The 21,283-nt window shown below is 45.3% G+C and overlaps 1 protein-coding gene across 5 annotated transcripts in view; it reads right to left on the bottom strand.

The window, feature by feature from the left end:
* Positions 1-715: 715 nt before the first annotated feature.
* The window catches only part of fnbp1b (formin binding protein 1b), a 34,464-nt gene continuing 13,896 nt past the window's right edge, over positions 716-21,283 (bottom strand). The window contains exons 7-19 of one of the 5 annotated variants that reach the window (XM_068706615.1): positions 18,173-18,187; positions 16,252-16,380; positions 15,415-15,561; positions 13,772-13,963; positions 11,969-12,157; positions 9,624-9,716; positions 7,109-7,123; positions 4,215-4,324; positions 3,966-4,098; positions 3,562-3,683; positions 3,202-3,365; positions 2,364-2,522; positions 716-1,345 (exon numbers count right to left, since the gene is read on the bottom strand). In XM_068706615.1, the coding sequence (XP_068562716.1) occupies positions 1,335-1,345; positions 2,364-2,522; positions 3,202-3,365; positions 3,562-3,683; positions 3,966-4,098; positions 4,215-4,324; positions 7,109-7,123; positions 9,624-9,716; positions 11,969-12,157; positions 13,772-13,963; positions 15,415-15,561; positions 16,252-16,380; positions 18,173-18,187 (1,479 nt within the window). In that variant the 3' untranslated portion in view covers positions 716-1,334. Of the gene's footprint in view, positions 1,346-1,718; positions 2,523-3,201; positions 3,366-3,561; positions 3,684-3,965; positions 4,099-4,214; positions 4,325-7,108; positions 7,124-9,623; positions 9,717-11,968; positions 12,158-13,771; positions 13,964-15,414; positions 15,562-16,251; positions 16,381-18,172; positions 18,188-21,283 lie in introns of those variants that run through there. The other 4 variants (XM_068706616.1, XM_068706617.1, XM_068706618.1 and 1 more) reach the window with 4 other exon arrangements.

Below are 21,283 nucleotides of genomic sequence, written 5' to 3'. Positions count from 1 at the left end.
GTGTGTGTGTGTGTGTGCAATGGCGGCAAAGGTAAGGAGGAAGGGAAGTGGCAGAGCCAAGGGAGGGGGGGGGGCGTTCAGAGTGAGGAAGCCAACAGCCACGGTCATGACCGCGTGGTGCAAGCGGAGTTAGTCTCATTAAGAAGCAAAGCTTTTGCCGAAAAACAACTAAAAAAAGCAGATTGTATCCTGTGGTTGTGACGGTGGGTGTTAGGGATGGACAAAGGGTTATGAGCGCAAAAATTCCGATGGATTTCTCTTATCGTCGCTTCACATCGCAGAGTTCTGCGGGGGGGGGGCGCAATGCTGCCGATAAGTTTTTGTTTTTGCAATGGTTTGGAAAGAGAGATGCGTTCTAATCGGACGTCTCTCTCTGGTTTGTTTTAGATTCAGGTCGTCTTTCACTTTCTCTCTCTGACTCTGTGAGCGCGTGAGGAACGTGGTGGTTTCTCCCGAGGTTGCTTGCCCTGCCATTCCTCAGCCAGCCTCACACTTTTAGGAATCTGCAATTCAAAAAAAAAAAAGAAAAAAAAAAGAAAAAAAAAAAGGAAATACGGACAAACAAACAAAAAAAAAAACACGACAAGAAGAAAAGTTAGATCGCTTTAAAGGAAAATCGACAGCAACCCAAATATTCAGATATGGAGAGGAGGAAGAAAGACGTCATTACAGATATGATACTGTGGCGTCGGCATGAATGTAATACTGCACATACTGTGTGTGTGTGTGTGTGTGTGTGTGTGTGTGTGTGTGTGTGTGTGTGTGTGTGTGTGTGTGTGTGAAAGACCCCCATTAACCCAAAAGATGCGTCTGTTTCCACTTATGTTTGGATCGAATGCATGTTAGAATGCAGCCGCTTCACTTTGTCACAACATGCTCAAACCATGTCACGATGGGGACAAACAAGTGCAACAGATGCTCTTCAATAAAAAAAAAAAACTAAAATCGACAAACACATGAAATGTGTATTTACAGCCCTGACGCTGAAATGACATCCTGCACATAAAGAACCCCCGCCCCCATGCTGCGCCGGTAACGAGCCATCAAAGCTGATTTAAAGGCTTGTGTTGATGAGTTATGAAAAGAGATCATTTCTGATCTCGGGGAAAAAAAAGAAGAAGCGCAGAGTGTCTTATTGTAGCGGTGAGATGAAATGACACAAGAGGCCAACCACACCCATGCTTTGACAGCGAATGCACCGTTTCGGGGGCAAGGTGCCGCTTCAGAGACTCATGCGACGAAGCGCGAGTCTTTAAGGTCACGACCAGCTCCGTGTCTCAGCCCAGTCTCACCATATAGCTTAGCACCGCTAACTCTCAGTCCTTTTTATTCCTTTACCACTGGCCTGGAAAAAAAAAAAAGGACCAGAACAGCCCGACACTTATCAATAAAAGAAGAGAAAGCACATTCTAACGGGGCTATCGGTTACTAATTAGATCAATAATTGTATAAAATCCCCCATATCTCGGAGAGAATAATTACTTTCACAACTGTTTCATGTTGTAACGGCACTATGAATAATCTACAGCATGCAACATTTGAGGGGGGGGGTGCACTTTTCTTGATATTTCTTTTTTTCTTCTGTTTAGCCTAAAAAAATAGCTTTCAATATGTATTCGTATTTTACAGCAGATTGAAACGACATCCGCGTGATTGCACATGGAGCATGCGTTCCTTTTTTTAAGGTTACAACAAGTGACCAAAACACAACGTTGGTAGTCACTTCAGATGGAGCGTACATTCACTTAGCCGAGTTTATTGATTTATTACCATATACCGACTCACATATTTGACCGAGGATTGTGGATCAAACTCTTGATTAAAAGCATGGTCATTTGAAATCTTAACAAAAAAAAAAAACACAAAATACATATTTAAAAAGAAAAATCAAGTACATGTGATCATTGTCAGTGGGTGATTTGTCCCATCATGCTCAGCGTGGACTGAGGGAGTCGTGTCTTATTTTTGTGTGACCACTAGGTGGCACTGCAGTGAATGGGAGGTGAGGAACTACAAGCTTCTTCTCACGCACTTCTTGTACTCAACAGCCGCCTGACTCGGCTCGCTTTCAGTGTCATATCCTACACAGTGCCAAATGTTTTTTGTTCAGTGTACAGTGACACACACACTCACACTTATCAGCCACAACTGTCAGGAGGCACAATGGACAAATCTGATTGGCCCTTCCTTCCAGGAGAGACAGGAAGTGTGCGTGTGGAGTTATTCTCTTATCTGAGCTACCGGTAACAATCTGCAATCTCCACAATTTGTCCCCAATCGCACAGCGGTGGACTTAAAACGTACTGATCGTCACAGTAACAAAGTAAAAACACACTTGCTGAGTTAAATGTATGTCATAGCACCTTTGGCATTTGTTTCCAAAAAGACCTCGACGTAGGATGAGGGGACGTATCCCTCCTCGTCCTCGTTCCTGCGCACTCGCGTCCAGCCGTCTCCTTTGTCCTCCTCGATGACGTACAGCAGCTCGCCCTCCGCCACGGAGATAGTGCCCTCGTTGTGACCTGAGCGAGGAGGGGAAACAAACGGAGAGGAGGCCAGATAAGAGCACGGAATACGGAGGAGTGTCCAGCCTGCACGCCTGAGAGGAGCCTTCCTCTCAGGCGTGCAGGGTTACCTTCAAATGACTTTGTGTAGAGCAAAAGCTTCTTTATTAATCCGATTTCCTGGAAAACGAAGAGGAAGCAAGACCAGCTATTGTGCAGTAGGAGCATGCAATATTTTTTACCTCTTCGGCCTGAAACGATTCTTAAAATAGGCTGCGTAAAATATTCAATGTCTTCACCTCTTACCTTTTTTTTTTTTTTAGTAGGGTCGTTATTTATACATGTAACGTTTTGGTGTTTTTATGACGTCGTCATCCTCTCGGAGAGGAGGAGGAATCGCTCGTTTTCGACACGTCTTTCCGAGGAAGGTCACCGGTACTTATCACCCCAGATCGATCAGAGCTCTTTACCACCTCTGATTTTCACACAGCGCTGCCTTTCTGACGACTTGCCAAATTCGATTTTGAAAATAGTGAACGAGGGGGATTAGACTATATCTCTATCCACCCTCCTCCTCCTCCACACATTTCCTCAGTAAGGTCACACCCCTACTCCTCCTCCTTCCCCGACGTAGAATCAAAGGGCACATTCACTTCTCAAACGTTAGCATTCAGTTAAAGGTCGTTTTTCTTGTTACCTTCGAACGGGTACAAGGCTTTGCAGGTGCCGATGGTGGGCAGGGTCTCCTCGTCGTCGAACTCGTCGTCGAACTCTGGCGTGCTGGATGTGGGGAGGACGGGGTTGATGTTGGCCTTGACCTGAGTCTCTGAATTCTGCTCCTCCGTGTAGCTGCCATCCGGGCTGCTCAAGGGCCAACACACACACACAGTAAATATACTGTGAAAACATACATAGTCTTCCTCCGAAAAAAGAAGGCGTGAAACAACTCTGTGTGTGTGTGTGTGTGTGTGTGTGTGTGTGTGTGTGTGTGTGTGTGTGTGTGTGTGTGTGTGTGTGTGTGTGGGGGATGTTTCATGTTCGTCCGAGTATACCATACCTCTCTCTGTCCTGCGCGCAGTTGTTGCTCACTGTTGTGTTGTTCTGGGTCTCATAGAGTCCACTTCTCCGGTTCGTATCACTCTTGGATGGCATCCTCTCCTCCACCTCCGCTAGCCAGCCCTGAAACGCACACACAATCATTCTGGGTGTGTTGGCTGCAGCTAACCTTCCATTACCATGTACTAACAAGGTTAAAGCAGGCCATTGTTCTGGGACGCCTCTCCCTGCACAGAGCTGGAACACATCTTCTCCTAATATGGACGAGCGGCAGGCGTCTCTGGAACAAACCCCAGCCGGAGACGTTCGTTTGAACTCCTCATTATTTACTGTCTCAGACAGAGCGAAACAGCAAAGCCTCTCCAACACTAACACTCGCAAAAAAACAGCTCACTCGCGACTAACCTCAAACTTCTGCGCCTCAAACTGGAGCTTCTCGATGTTCTGGGCTATTTCCGATAGCCGGGGGTCGACGCTGGCGGGGTCGCCCATCTGAGGGTTCTTCACGTACACGTCTTTCATCTTAGTTAGCGCGTCCCTGGGAGGGCAAATAACTGCAGTCAGAAACAAGTCTGTGTTGCATATTAACGAGCTAAACACAAATATGGCTTGTGAAGGGAGGGAAAAGCTCCTTAATGCCGGATGTAAAGATACCTCTGGTCCATCTCCTTTTGAATGTCCTTATTCAGCTCATCTATCTTGCCCTGCAGCTTCTTCCTCCTCTGTTCTGGTGGCAGGTGGCTGAAGTCCTCTGGTCCAGAGCCCTGAGAGAAGAAGAAGAAGAAGAAGAAGAAGAAGAAGAAGAAGAAGAAGAAGAAGAAGAAGAAGAGGAGAGGCAGAGGAAATGGGGGGAAAAAGAGGCAGAAAGAAACAGTAAGAAAGAGCAACTTTCATCGCTTATTAGTTTGTTGTGTTGCTGTTTTGACGGGGATCATTTCTAGTTGCAGTATCTCCCTTCACTGGGGGGGGGGGGGGGGGGGGGGGGGGGGATAAATGGATAACAGCTCCAACAAATGGAGCTCTTGTTATGTTCCAATTCACATAATTCACCTGGAGGAGATACTGCAGCTCTCTAACACACACTCGCTGAGAGTCGGGGGTGTTTTTTTCGGTGGATACACTCGAGGCCTTTCACCTATTCAGCCGCTGCGCCTAATCTGGCGCTCTCTGCAGATGCATCGGAAATGTGATAAAAGTATTAGCTACATCCTATCAGCGCTCGTATAATGTTTCAGAGGGAGCTGTCTGACGGGACTGTGTGTTCTTAAAATGGAAGTTGTGCGAGTGAGAGGTTTTTTGGCCCGCCGCGGGTCATATTTCCTGATGAGAAGGTTTCCAGTCTGAAACGCTGAACCGATGAGTCAGACTTCTCGGCAGCCTCTAGAACTTTCTGTTGACATTAATTATCAGTGTGTCATTGTCAAGCTGGCTAAACAACAGTGCTAGCTGGTCCGTACGGAGGCCCCAAGAGTCCAAAATCACATCAAGACCCAATTATAAAATATCATATGAATAAATAAACTTAATTTATTACTATATGTATTTCAGAGCCTATTTTATTATATCAACAGAGTTCATTTTTGTTTTATTATAGTTTTTTTTGTCAACATTTTCAAAAGTCTTTTATTTCAAAATGCAATATTTCAAATTAATTTTTTTACTTAAAACTTGATTTTTTATTTCATAATGTCACTTTCAGCCAGACTCGACAACTGCTTAACCAACTAACTAATTGCTTTGAGCTAAATGCTAACGTCAGCATGCTAACATGTTTACAATGATGCACATGCCGTTTAGCAGGTTTAACGATTACCATGTTAATCACTTCAGTTTAGCGTGTTAGCATGCTAGCAGTACAGCTGAGGCCGGTAAGACTGTCATTAGTTTTGCAGGTCATAAATTCGTCTGCCTTATTTATCTATCTACTTAATATTTAACTCTTTGGGGCTCCCTTGGTTCTGTGCATTGGCTGAATAGGTCTGGCCCTGGTTGGTTCTGGTTGTGACGGGTCACAGTGGCACCACAGGATGTTACTGCTGGAGCTACAGACTTCACTGCACTTGAGCAACCTTACCTCTTCATTCTGCGCCGGCACGCAACATTTACCCAGCATGCAACATAACAAAGATCGTGTCAATCAGCATGCAGAGGCGTGCTCCTTTCTGAGTGATACTTATACTGATAGTTACAGAAGTTGCGTTAGTGTTTACATTCTCTATGTACCCCAAAGACAGATCCAAACACTAGCATCTAGGTCAAAACCAAACTAAAACTAGACATTAAGTCATTTGTTGTTTGTGTTACGATAAATTTAGGATGGATGAGAATTCACTAATTGATTGTTCTGTATAGATTTACAACACATTAGGTTGAGGATTCTGAAATCACAAATCTCATGAAAAGGCCTAAGTAAGATAAGATCCATATTTTTTGGAAAATACGCTTCTTTGCCTTCTTGCGGAGTCTGTACGCCAGATATGAAGCCGGCTGGCGGTTAGCTTAGCTTAGCATAAAGACTGGAAGCAAGGGGAAACGGCTAGCCTGACTCCGTCCGAAGGGGAACCGGGAGCAGCGACTTCCTTCTCCTTCCCTCAGTAATTCACTCAGTTGTGTAAGCAGTAAATTGAGATTTTGGACATCAATAGAGTAGCACCAAGCTAACTTTAGCATCTTTTAAAAAGCAACGCATTGCTTGGACGCTACTTTTTCGCTCCATTGTCTAAATTCTTTTATTACACATACACATTGTTGTATAGAGATTCTATCAGAATTTGGACGCTAAAATGGTGCCATGTTTATATCTTTGGAGTGATCCAGGCTAGCCGTTTTCAGGCTTAATGCTAAGCTAAGAATCTGCTGCCTGTAGCTTCATGTTTAGCACCTATGAGAGTGGCGTCAACCTTCTCATTTAAGCCTCAGCAAGAATGTAAATAAGCTTCCAACTACTCCTTTGAACCCTAACAGTGAGTCCTGTTCTGAGGATAAGATGAATGGAAGGTTGATATGCGGTAGAGGCCTACAGTTCTCTTACAGTATGTTAGCAGAACACAAGTCTATCAAAAAGTAATCATATCGGCATGCAGTGTAAAGACGTGAGTGAGCGACTACTCCAATGAGATCAGATTAGTGTTTGTTACGAGAACAAAGGATTTGTCGAGACGAGGACTACCAGACAGACTAGGAGACGAACAGGTAGAACATCGAGTAAATCTGATCACCTCAATGAGATTCCGGACGTGGGAATTGAGTGTGATCTGCACCACAGAGACCACAGACAGGTTTGGGAGAGACGTGACGAGAACACAACCACAAACACAAAAAACAGACAACAAAATGACACGGACGTGAGACAACGGCGTGAGTCCGAGGTTCCATCGTTGTGTCACAGCAAAGATTATTGAATTATTAACTTAAATCCAAAAAGCAAAAAAAAACAAAAAAACAAAAAGGTGACGGCGTACTGTTATTAACAGTGTGTTACTGGGAGGACGTGACATGCGTGCTATGGTCATGCCGCTACGATCGTGAGGTTATACGGTCATGCTTACCAGCTTGAGAGAAAGCTTCATGGGGGGGGGGGGAGGAAGAGGAGAGAGAAATGGCGAGGAGCAGGAGAGAGAAAGAGACAACAGTCAACATCAGGAGAATATCACGGCCATTGGTTTAACTTTCCTTTAAATGAAAACTGTCTGCATGTCTTTTTATGCTTTTGTCAAACTTCACCATGTAAGGAAAAGAGGGAATAGAGCTTAAAGGTTGAAGGATTTTGGATTTATGTGCTAGTTGTGTCATAAAAAAAAAGCTCTTTGAGCGACAGTTTCAGCTGTAGAGCCCCTCACTCTTTTCTAATGTGGTGAAGTTTAACATTTCTACTGTAATGAATTAATGAAAAATGAGAAATAAGTTGGCAAAAAAAAAAAAAAAGGGCCAACCTATTGCTCAAGCATGAAGTAAACAATGGGGGTAAAAAAATAAAAAAAAAATTGTAAGGAAAGACAGATGAAGGTAAATGTAGAGAAAGAAGTAGAGGGATGGTGGCTGCGACAGGGACGGATGAACCCTTTACTTCTTCATCTCTCTCTCTCTCTCTCTCTCTCTCTCTCTCTCTCTCTCTCTCTCTCTCTCTCTCTCTCTCTCTCTCTCTCTCTCTCTGCTGCCGTTACAATGACACGAGAGTGACAGCAGAGGGCGCCAAAAGCATAAACACATCAGCCATCAGTCTGTACGGTGACATGGAGGCAGATACTGAACACAGAACAAGCTGGAGAGTCGCTTTCAAAACCCAAAACTGTCAAAACTCACTTGTTAAGAGGAAAATCCACACATATCCAGCTCAGTGTGTACCTCAAATGAAAGTAGCTGAACAAAGGCACATGAGCAAATAAGGGTCACCGTGAACAGAAAAAGGGCAAAAAAAACAACAACCAAATAACTTGTTGTAAAAGTGTTTAAACAGCTTATTCAGAGCCATTTGCTGAGTCATCTGGTTAAGTTTTGAATACAAAGAACAGGGTGGAGAGCAGGTTAACGACCGTTGGCCGGTAGAGCCGGAGCAGATGACTTGTAATCCTGTTAGAGGCTCACAGGCCCGGCGCTCTGAGGAGCTCCACTCACTGTAGTCCACTAATCAAGTCATCCACCTGGAATGGCCTGCTGTGACGCCTTGTGATCCTCCCTGTCACCTCCCCAACGCTATGATATTCTTACACTTCCTACGTGTGAAGCTTCACTTATAAAACATTGTATACGTATGAATATATTGGATTCATACATGTACGTTGATATCATTGAGGGTGTAGTGATAAAAAATGCTTCATCAACTCTGGGTTAGGGTCTAGTTTGTGCCTCCTAAACTGAAGAGATGTTTTGGAGGAGTGACTTTACAAATGATGAATATCACTATACGTATCAGACGTTTATATCAGATATTCATAACCTTCTTTAACCTGTTATTTGTTTTTGATTTAAGCATCTGATCGGACGTTACAACTGATTTTTTGTTTCCCCCTGCTTGCGGTTTCCATTTCACAAGTAAATTGCACTTGTTAAGATATGACTCACATGTGTTTTGGTGGTAATAAAATATAAGAATTTGAAAAAGAAAAAAGAAAAAAAAAAAGAATCAACAATGGGGGAGGATGCAGGGTGAGTAAATACTTGTCCCTGATTGGCTATTGCTGCTCTGAGCATCCATGTGACGCATCATGTGATCACTTGAGAGCTGCACAAGGAACCTGTTGCATGAATCATGTGTTTTACTCTCCACATTCAGCAGATATATATATATATATATATATATATATATTTTTATTTTTTCCTACCTGACCTCTTTCCAACCACCAGACAGACATAGATATACAGGTACATCATGGTCCTTACAGACAGATAACATCGCTGCAGTATGGCACACCAGCACAAAGAAAGCCCTGGAGGGGTGAATTCTGGGTACTGTAGGCTGAACCCAGACCCAAAGTGTAACCAACACCTCGCCCTAATGTCACCTCCAGCTGACGGCGACATCTAAATAGCGAGGAGGGGGTGATTGCTGCGTGGGACGAATAGCATCCTCACGACCCGTAATCCCCCGCATCCTCAGGTGCTCGTGACACTTTGTGAATTGACCCCTTGTGGACGCTCCGCGGGAGGGGGAAGCCCCGACACAGCTGCAGGACAACGGCCAGCGACGAGGAACCCCAAGCTGATAACATGTGATGTGGGATGAAGTCATCTTCCTCTCCGACCATTCGTCCCGTTTCTAACAGAGCCGTGTGATCAATACTGAGCCAGGCACAGACACCGGCCTCCTTTTTCTTTCTTTGTTCTTTTTTATTTGTGAGGAAACTGATTGTGACGACTGAATGGTTGTGTCACAAAATGAATTATTATTATTTGATATAATGAGGCCACTGCATGCGTTGTACGTGGCTTCTACTAATCACACACACATCCGCACGCGTCCGATATTCGTCCACACTTTCTTCCAACCCCCTGAAACACACAAACACACACACACACACACACACACACACCGCTGGTACTCACTGACGCCCATCACACACTTACAACATATTGCCTGGCTTCGAAAGCATATGTGGGTCGACCCAGAGTCCTCTTCATGAGCTCTTTGTGAGAAACGAGCGAGCGCGGGGATTGCTGCTGCGGTGGTCGTCGGAGAGAACACAGCTTTTGTCAATAAGAACTCAGAAAAACAACAGCGCTGACGTCTTTGAGCTCTTATACTGTACAGTGCCTTGATGTGGACTCCCAAAACACAAGCTGTCTTCCCCCCCCCCCCCCCCCTCCTGCAGTAACGCGCAGTCACTGTGGATGGATAAGACGGCTGATTATGCAGCAAACAAAGGCTCTCCTGCAGGGGTGGACATCCCTCCGCTGTGCAGAGAGAGCAATCCCTGATGTGATGCTATGTTCTCCTTGCAGGAGGTTGAGCTGATTTACCTGCAGCTGTAAACCACAGAGTATAATAGAAAGTTGGCTTTCAATGTTGTGTGCATTAATGCTTTTGCTTTGATAAATCAATGCACAAAAACTGAATTAAAAGCTTTATAAAGGCTATTTAAGACTGTTAAACATCTTTTCTTCTCAAAATGAGCATCGATACTGTGGCCCTGGTCATTCATTGCTGCTGGTTTGCTCTGTATTGCCCGGATGGATGCGAGCCTGTTTGTGAGAGAGCTGATAAATTGCCCCGATGCTCCACCAGCAGCTGTTCAGAGGCTTTAGCCCAACAAGTCTGTGTCAGTGAGGCAGTGGGGCTGCTGTCCCTAAAAGACCTTTTTTGTTATTTCGACAGGATTAAAAGATGCACCTTCTGTTGTCTTTTAGTCACCTACAACATATGGTTGATTTATTCCTAAAAGAAAAAAAAAATCATCGTAAAAATGTGCTCTTAAGATATTAAACATCTACAAACATGAAAAACATAAACAGGTTACTGCCATGAGACATGAAAGGGTGAACTTATTTAAATGTATTGTCGTGAGATATGGAGAGGAGATAGTCTTTGATTCTATGAAGGGAGTTCTACTCTGACCCGGTTCTAGACTCGTGAACTTTTTTCCTGTGCTACACAAATATTCCAGCGAGGTCCAACGTGAATCTTTTTGATCTGCGCATAGAAGACGAACACAATGCGTCTGATTTAGCTCCTTTTTTTTTTATCGCTCTTCTCGAGAGCTGTTTCAGCACTTCCGCTTTCACAAACGTGCACTTCCTGATAGACCTGTCCGCCACTAGAAAAAACAACAACACACACTTCCCCCCCCTTTTTTTTTTTCGTCCGACCTTCAATCATTTCCTCTGCGATATGCTCACACACACTACGCCGTTGCACCGCATTGTTCTTTTGACTTTTCAGCCGTCGTGTTGTGGCACCGATTCATACAAATTCTATTTTTGACTAACTGCTGCTCCTTTTCAAAATATGAGCCAATACAAAGACTTTTATTTTGTGGGGTCCGGAAGGAACACGTGAGTTTACCGCCCACTTCCTGAGGTCAGGGAGAGCTGGAGGGTGAAGTGGCTTACGGGAAGGCGTGCTGTGACCTGGCCCCCGGCCCAGTGATACCATCGCACAACACACACGCTGGACTAGGACGGGGGAACCGGCGATGACACCCAGCAGGACCCGCCAGGCCGGTGCTGATGGGGCCACCCTCCAGGAAGCCTTTCTAAAGTTACTCTACTGGCCTTCTCCCTCCTAATGGCCCTGGTGACTCAGTCATACCCACAACCCATCACTTCGTCCACGTTGTAAGCTTTAACCCTCTTTGTCTTTTCATTCATGTGCAAAAAATAAAACCCCCACAAAAACAATCTGCCTCCAGCACAGACTGCAGGGAAGTGCGCAGGGAGCTACTGCTGTCTCCATGCTGCTGCCAAGACTGCTCAGGCATCTTGCTCATTTCCATCAAAGAGAGAGGGTGGGGGGAAGGGGGGGGGGACTGTCATTGTGAGCACAGAGTTAATATGAAGAGGAACGAGATGGAGAGAACGCTGGTGAGTCAGACAAGTACCATGGATTGATAGTTATGCGCTACAGAAGCATGCTAGAGAAGCATATGGGCTGAGCACTGTATGGGTAAAGGAAGGCCTGTCGTACTGCTGGTATTCACACATTTGACCATTATTTTTGTTGTAATAGTAATACCAATGTTGTCACACTGCTTACACATCGAGGTATATAAGCACTGCGAGGTAATGTTCGGTCGCCTGCTGCACCATGGTGCCATGCAGGCATTATGAACTCCAAAACAGATTGAAAGTGTAGAAAGATTCTACCTTTTGCATTACTTCCCCCATACAGTGTACAGTAGCAGGTACAGCGCTCAGGTACAGGTGCAGGACACACACACACACACGCACAGACACATGCACAGACACACACTTACCCCTCGCCTCAGGCTCCGGAGGCAGTGCATTTTGGGTTTGGAGGTCATGAAGTCGTTGAGGCGGTGGGAGAGGGGCTCCTTGTGCTGCTTGGGAGACTGGGGGTCGTTGGGAACAGCAGAGGGTGAGGGCGGGGATGAGGCTGGGGGGGCAGGTGGGGGCTGGTGGGGGGATGTTAACAGGGACATAAGCTACCAGTAAGAGAGGGAGCCGTGACGGAGAGGAGGAGGAGGAGGAGGAAAAACATAGAAGAAGAAGAAGAAGAAGAAGAAAGGGGGAAAGAATCCAACACAAAAAGACAAAGGAGGAAAAAGGAGGAGGGAGCACAAAACGAAATAAATAAGCCTCCTACAGATATTAAAAAATAAACACATAACAGAAAACCCAAACAGAAATTAAAGGACAACCGAAGGTTCGTCAAACCTAGTGTATCAAATGTTATGTTGCATGTAAAACATATAAAACATATAAAACATAAAAATAACAGTTAAAAAAGGAAGAACACAACCAGAGTGAGTAGGAAGCGTAAAGTGTGTTAAAGCAAGCGGCTGCAACAAAGCAGAGTTTCCAGTCAAAGCGCATGCAGGCTTCCATTTTAAGAAATCCTTCTCATTCTCTCTCTGTCCCGACATCATCACATGCCAGCTAGGACGACACCCCCCATCCCCCCCACCCCCCCATCCCCCATCCCCCCCACCATCCCCAAGGATATCAAGCAGCTGAATTTGAGGTCATCGTGAGAGAAATGTAATTGCTTATCGCTGTCCTAAAACATCTGACTGCATAATTCATCAAGTGGTTGCAGAGACGCCACACAATGCGCATGCAGGGGCAAGTGAGTCAGAAAGCCCCTCTGTCGAAGACAAAGAGACCCGAAAAAAACTTAAAAACCCTGTTTCTGAAAGGCAATAATGGTGCTTCTGTGCCGAAATGTCAGCGTCCTGTTTTATTTGCATATCTGTGTCTGTTGTGTTTGCATGCGTGTGTGTATGTAAAGCAGAAATACTGCTCTGTGTGGCTGACTGTGCTCCCAAAAACAAACCAAAAAACCTTCTAAAGAAAAATGAATCCTGAGTAAGTCAAGCACAGATAAGCGATGTGTTTAGACACCATGTTCTGTACACATGAAGTCAGTGTGCTGGGGTTTCTCATCTAGCATTACACTCACACACACACACACACACACACACACTCACACTCGCTTCCAGCCTTTTTCTCCCACACACAATTACTCATTCATGCTCTGCTCTAATTCAATACCGACAGTGCCACCAGCCCATAAGACGGTCCGAGATCCCTTTTGCTGTTCGGAAGCAGGAAACTGAAGGAGGCCGCTCAGGATACAATCAACCAGTCATTTTAGGGAAACGGTGAGGGGGCGGGGGGACTGTTATTTCAGATGAAGTTAATATCTGTCAGTTGAGTTCGACCACAGGACGACAGTAGAAGTGCATTAGTGTGTGTGTGCGTGTTACAGAAGGAAGTTTCCAAAAATCGGTGAGGGTGATTGCCGGGGAGGAGGAAACGGGTGGCAAATGATAACAACAAAAATGGCAATACTGACATCTAAATCAAATACGTCACCAGCACTAGAAATGTAACAGATACTACGAAATGTGACATTGAACACATATGTTATAATACAACCCGTGAGCCCCCCACTCCCCACACAAATCTCCCCAAAAAGCGAGGTGGCCTCCATGTGAGGAACATCTCGCGGTAAAACAAAAGTGCATTGAAGCCGGTGAGGCTCTGCTGCACGCCGGAGCGCAGACGTGGCTCCGTGTGAAGTGTTCACGCGTTACCTTGTTCTTGTTCTTAATGAACGGCCACAGCTTGCCCTTGCTCTTGCCGACGGGCTTCTCCTTGGCCTCTCTGGAGTTGGTCAGGCTGGTGTTGGACGCCGTCCTCTTCATGGCCTGACCGTAATCCTCAAACTCCACGTCTCCCGGGGGCTCGAACCCGGACTTGTAGGACTCCACCACCTGCTTGGAGTCCTAGTGGGGAGGTGGAGAAAGAGTGGAGGCAGCGATGAGTGACAGCCTTGGCCTTGATACGGTTTCATGCACTTTTTCTTTGAATTTAAATATCAAGGGAAGAATCCTAAAATGTAAAGTAATGACTAACAAAAAGGGGGAAGGGGGGGGTCTGTTAGACAGAGAGAGAAAGAGAGAGACAGAGAGAGAGAGACAGAGACAGAGAGAGAGAGAGAGAGAGAGAGAGAGAGAGAGAGAGAGAGAGAGAGAGAGAGAGAGAGAGAGAGAGACTGTCACTATCCAGTTTTTTGGGCCACTAAAGAAAGAGGAAAAGACCTCAATCTGTCAGACAGGAGTTATGACAAAAACACTGAGGTCGGGGGACACAGCCAGGCTCATAAGACACAGGAAGGAGGACATTAATCAAGTGCAGTGTGCATCGGTCCACATGAACTGATAAGGGCAGAGGGGTCTGGTTCTGGAGTTTAGATCAAGGGTCAAAGATTGTGCACTCTGTGAAAGAGGAAGAGAGACAAAGACAAGGGAAGGAGCATGTGATACGTTACTATTTACTATCACAGGCTGGAGTCAACTTCCTGGAGCTGGGCCATGCGAACAGCTAGACACACACACACACACACACACACACACACACACACACACACACACACACACTCTCATACTATTCAATCCCTGGGGATAGTCTTGTTTTTTGTCATAGGGCAGACAGTCAACATCTCAATAAATCACGCCGCTTGTTTTCTCTTCGTCGTAGGCGAATGCAGCCGTCCATATCCAGACAATATATATATATATATATATATATATATATATATATATATATATATATATATATATATATATATATATATATATACGTGTATATATATATTGGCCACAGGACAGAACGTAAGCCAACATCTGCTTATTAGCTTCGTAGAAGTGCATAATGGAGCTTGGAGCTCATCAACACAAGGTTTAGACTATATGGAGCACAGTGATTCAACTTCCTCCTACTTCTAGATCAGGTAGCAGTTTAACATTTTGGGAAATAACCTTATTAATACCACTATCACACTGTCCATTGAATATAAGGCCACAGGCAGATTCTGTTACCTTTGGACTAGAGCCAGACTAGCTGTTTCCCCCCGGATTTCAGTATCTATGCTAACTAGCGACTCAAATCAAACTCCCCTTTGTTCCCCCCCCCCCAAAGTATCAAACTATTACTTTTTAAATTGAATGGACTGCAGCCACCTGTTCCTCTGCCACCACTTTGCAGGCGCTTTGTTTTGTTCACAGGTGGGCTGCTTTTATTTCCAAAAGGCCCCCCAAGAGAACCGACCCAGCGGCACACTAATCGGCGGTGTGCGAGATGTGACTGACTGACGCACTGCCTGAGTGAGTAATACGACCCATGTGGTGGTGTGTGTGTGTGTGTGTGCGCACACATCTCATTTCTGTATACTCACAGTCTTGGGCTCGATGGACTCGGCTGCTTTCGTCATGCCGTCTAAACATTTCCCCACGATGGGCAACACTTGGCGGTCCACGTCTGCAAACGTCTTCATGCACACTCCTACCCTGTCGATTCTTTTCTCCTCCATGTCTTGAAGTTTCTACTCAAAAAAAAAAAAAAAATGCAGGCATATTCACAAGTCAATAAAAGCTCAACTAGCTTGTGTTATAGAATGGAGAGTGAAGTGGGAAGGGCTTAAACAAGTATTCACTGTGTGAGATTGGAATCAAACTGTGTGAAAGACCTCTTCTTTGGAAGAATTGACAAACTGAATGTGAAATCTCTTGTGCACTTTACATATTTCTAAATGTCCGACCCCAGTTTAAAAGAAAAGCAGCACTGGAGAAGTGAAAGCTCAGTTTTTTGTTAAACTCATAACACTGCGATTCCTCGCTCACAAGCGGTAAAAATGTAAGAAAATATAACTGCACTCTTCCTAACGACGGCTCGTTCCCCTCAGTGTTTCAGAGAATGTATTTTTAGCGGTGGACCCAGAGGGGAGTGTGGGCGGTGGTGGGGCTGCAGAACAGCATTGAATTCGCAAGCTTACTAATGACTGCACATGAATGCACCATTCTGGCAGACCCTTCAATCAGTCTGCACTTTCAGCTGCATTTTCACGCATTGTGAGTGTGAAATGATAAACCAGAAAAAAAAAAAGAAGAAAAAAAGGAGGCATACATGTTTTGGGTGGGCGCTCTAAATCATTTTTTGCAGGTTTGTTTGACAGATTTCTAAGTGCGACAACAAATCAGACGAATTAGGACGTACGTTGCGGTGTTATATTTACCTGGAATATGTTGGGGATAACGGTGAAGTAATGTTCATTCTGCTCCTGGTTGAACTTCTGCAGGTAGGAGGAGTAATCGCTCTTGCTGTCTGAAGCCATCTGGTGCCTGGACTGAGCATGCTGTCGTGCCTGAAGGAAATAAAACAACAACAACATAGAAACATGCACATCAGAGAGACGCTCCACTCGATAGACCTCAGTGTCCCCCGGATTAACACAGACACATGGGGTTACGCGCACACACACACACACACACACACACACACACACACACACACACACACACACACACACACACACACACACACACACACACACCAAGCAGCCAGAGCATAAAAACCTACGTGAGTCGACACATTTGTGCAAACCGGTGTTCATGCACGCACATAAACATAAAGCTCGCGGACGCGCGGCCACAGGTGCGAGATTCCTGCAGCAACAGCCGCTGGCGTTGGACCATACAGTATGTAGACCAGAACAAACACTTACAAGAAAAGAGAAACAACAGTCTGCACTGCCTGCACAACGGAAGGGATTTGGATTTTTTTTTATTGCCCGCCCAGTCTGGCGTGTCCCTACCGTCGATAATGTTGATTATTTTAAGCTAGTTCAGTCCCAGGGAGGCAAAGGCAGGCAGTCAGAAATGCAGCAGGAGCAGCCTATTACAGATCCAAGGCGAGCAGATGGAGATGAGATTATCTCAGCTAGGCAGCGTGTGTGTGTGTGTGTGTGTGTGTTGTGTGTGTACTGTCGCTAAGTACTCGTATCTGTTTCCTCTTTTCTCTCAAATCTGAGGCCTGTTTGCGCACACATAGTGGTTTCATTGGGTCACCTATTGTACAGAATAACCTTATGAACCCGCGGTAGCATGTGGTCAACTGAATGCAGATGCACAGGGGGGGGGGGGGGCAGTGCAGTGCAGCCATTTAACAGTGTGGGGCAGTAGTGGGAACATAACCCTGATCTGTTGCGGCCCTGTGGGAAACATTTCGAGGGCTCTGTCCAATTTTCACCCACGCACCACTCTGAGGCAAGAGAGTCTCTCAGCGCTCACACACACACACACACACACACACACACACACACACACACACACATACATATGGGTAAGTAATAGAGGACATACGAGAAGACATCAGAGTGGAGACACTCGTCAGACACAAAAGGTACACTACTTCCAGCACAGGAGGGATGACAATTAATGCCTCGGCTGGAAAAAGATAGTCACAGTCCTCGAGAAGAGGAATGTGGAATCTAGAGGAGAGCTAAAAAGCACATGTGGAAGTCCAGCTGTTTAAAATCTACATGCAGGCCTGTGAGCATGCATTGAGGGGTGTGTGCGTGTGTGTGTGTGTGTGTGTGTGTGTGTGTGCTACGCCGGCGCGTGTGCATGCAAAATGGTGCCGAATGTGTTGTGAAAAGATGAGGGCAAACACCATCGCCATGGCAACGTGGCAGAAAAATCGAAACTTGCAGCAACATCACATCCTGTGGTCGTGTTCTGGAAATAACCTGCAATTTATTTCTCTGTTGCTCACGTCTCTGTGTTTATCAATTTCCATCAGTATCTGTATAAATATCTATCTATGAAGATTTTTTTTGATTTTGCTTACATCACACACACACACACACACACACACACACACACACACACACACACACAAAGTGTTCAGCAGAAGACAGCGAGACAAGCCACTGTACGGGGAGCAGATCACAGTCAGACAGGACAGGGCGTGTTTACAGGGACCCGGTCGAGGCTCCACGGGAGAGCATGTGTGTGTGTGTGTGTGTGTGTGTGCGTGTGTGTGTGTGTGTGTGTGTGTGTGTGTGTGTGTGTGTGTGCGTGTGTGTGGGTCGAGACACGAGTCGAGACAGTGTGTGTTCCCACAGATATAACAGGCTCTCTGTGCGCCGGACCTACCTTGTGGGAACTTCGCTTCAAGGCATGGCATTAAAAAAAAAATAGATATACAAACACACACAAACAAAAAAAAAAGGATTGTTAGCCGTTTCCAGCTAAACAAGAAGTTGCCATAGACGCACTTCCTGGACCACCGGGCGTGTCATCACTCACAAAAAGGGGAAGTTGGCATTAGTGTAAGCAAATGCAATCACGACACGAAATACTGGAAGAGGGTTCGCCACGCTCTTCTGGTATGAGTACGGCAGAACAGACCCGGAGAGGAGGGCACTGTGTTATTCTATATACTTCATGACTGAGGAGCTCAACGACAGAGAAGTCTGTGAGTGTGTGAGCCGGGGTTCCTTTTTTTTAAAAGAACTGTTAACAGCCTTTGTGGATATCTGGGCTGTCAATCCAAACCCCAAATTGAGGGATTTGCTTGCCAAGAAGAGGAGAGGGAACAGTTAGAGGTTTTTCCTCCAGCTGCACAGAAAACCCACAATACCTCAGCTCAAACAAACAGCAGCTTTTAGGCCTTACATCACACACAAGGAGCAACTCCTGGAGATTTATCGGTTCCGTTCTCCTTTTGTTGTGACAGACAAGTGACTGAGAAAGTTGATTTCTTGGTTTCTAGCTCGTCAGATCCTAAAAGTGACCTTTAGCTTCAGCGTTTGAATGTACACACAACGAAGCTGACAACAAACACGTGTTTTTTCGCCTATCACAGACCAACACAGACCTACTGCAACCCCAAAAGGCTTTAGCTGCGACTGCAACACAAAGTAGTCCGAGGTTGTGACACGTCGTTCCTCGGCCCCCTCGCGATAATGAAAGGAATACGCCTCTGCAGAGAAAATAGCACTTTGTGACTCATGGACTGTTCCTTCTCTGTGCTTTAGTTTAATGACCAAATCTGTTTCTTACCAAAAAAAACAATAAAAAAAAAAAAATGTAATGATAGAAGTTTAATAGTAACGATATACTCTGAGCGAAAGAACTAAGTCGTGAGGCATCGCAGCCCGAGTGTCTGAACCACAGACGATAAAGAATGAGCACTTCCTTTTTCTTTCTTCTTAGATTCGCACACACTTTGTTCACTTGACAGATTTTATACCACAGATACAACACACCAATAAAGTACAGAGAAAGTACAGATGTGGGAGGAAAGTCCAATCATCTTCCACAGTGACTGATATTAGTCTAGATATGAGTTTTACATGTCTGACCAATGTGAGGAGGTGAGAAAGAGAGCTGTTTGCGGTGGAAAACCAGCGCCAGATACTGAAAACCAAACATTCGTTATGACTATTAAGGAACCTGGTAATGTTTGCCACATCATCTTATAACAAGTTTTACATTACTTTAAGTTTCTGAATGATAAGACCATACGGATATTTTTTTTCTCAGCTCATTTACTGCATTTATGATATAGTTTACATTGCTGCTCACCATATTCTAATGCATAACGAAGGCTTTTGGATTAGATCTCATCTATTTCACTGCAGCCTGTTGTTTTTTTTCCAGGAACACTCTGTTTGTTCTGGAACGAATCAGAGGCTTATCTGACAGCGAACGTCGAGAAAAAAAAAAGCATCACATTCACCGGAAAAACGTGGCATCTTTCAACCTGGCGCTTATTCTTATGATTACGGCCTATTCATAACAACTTCAGCGCCTTCATTATCGAAGTCTGGAAAGAGTGGACTTGAGTGAGGCTTCTAAAGCTTCCCAACTTAACTTCAGCTTTATGTAAATCATTCTAGAGTGAGGGTAAGACGAGAGGAAGGCGACATGTTTTTGATTCTTTTTGAAATAAAGAGGAGACTCCATTGTATTCACCATGTTACGAAAGCCTGAGGTTCAATTACATCACTGCTTTCTGGCATCAGGGTTCAAACGCAACACAAAATGAAACCACTGTTGAATTGCAGAATTTTGTGGCAGACAAATAATTAAAAACACAGTTTTTGGGGACATGTACAGTCTCACAAAACGTAAAATCTCAATACTCAAGCAGATCAATATTTTCCAAAGTGGCTGCTCTATTAAAGCACCGACAGATATTGAATGGAAGTTGAATTTCCGAGGCGTGAATGGAAACTAAACAGAACATCAGAGATGTAAATAATACACACAAGCAATCCTGTACGGTTGAGTGAAATATCTCGCATAATAAACAGCTGTTTACATTATCACTTTACACAAACAGTGATACTAACTAAAGCTCTGAATGCTGTGTGATGTAGGAGTCTTTCATGCTTCGATAAATGAAATGAGTGTAATCGGACACAACACTGCTCTTGTGTCACCACTAGTTTCTTGAGCTGCTGTGCCGGGTCTTACCAGTCGAGTTCAGTGTTAGCCTAAGCCTATTGTAGCTCTTTGGCTGCATGTCCAGAGAGCAGAAAAGGCTCTTTATTCCAGCCCGTATTTGCATAATAATCGGGTCTGAACTGTGTCAACTCTGAGCCCGAGCTCCGCTCCAACAGCTGATGAAGCGGCGAGAGCACGCGCTGCTGACCCATGATGCCTTGCGGGCGTGGGAGCCATGTGGGTGAAAGATTTTTAAAAGGGCTCTTTTAATTGGTTGTGACAACAGGAAATGACATCAGCTACAGGCCCGGAGGGGGGGTGCTCTGTGTGTCTTTTAAGGCCTGAGAATTGGGCGATCGCTGCATGTTTTCGAGTATGTATTATCACAGAGAGGACAAACTGTAAAAGAGCGAAACACACATAGACACACTCACACACACACACACACACACACACACACACAAGCGCCACCATGGACACAAAGTCCTCTCTGTTGCTAAGGCCCACACAGACCGGCAGAGTGTCTGGGATCTGCTCGGCGGTGATAATGAGGACTCGGTGCAGCCATCAGCTGTGTTTAGAAGCAGATCACTGCGCCGCTGAGACAACGCCAGCTTTTACACCCCCCCCCCTGGCGTCAAACTCACGGTCACTTAATGCAGGCTGTCCTTCGGGCTCCGTCGAACGAGGAGAGCGTAAAAGTAAAATGGCGGGAGAAAGGTGCAGGGTGCAAAGTGGGAGGGTGAGGAAGGCCAGGCAACTGTGTATAAAGCGCGGAGGGCGCGGGACAAGCTCGCGTGATCGGTGGTTTGC

This window comes from Cebidichthys violaceus, unplaced genomic scaffold (genome assembly GCF_023349555.1).
Source record: "Cebidichthys violaceus isolate CVI_PGR_0920_01 unplaced genomic scaffold, fCebVio1.0.p SCAF_12, whole genome shotgun sequence".
Taxonomy (NCBI): domain Eukaryota; kingdom Metazoa; phylum Chordata; class Actinopteri; order Perciformes; family Stichaeidae; genus Cebidichthys; species Cebidichthys violaceus.
This window is presented reverse-complemented; position numbering and strand designations above follow the sequence as displayed.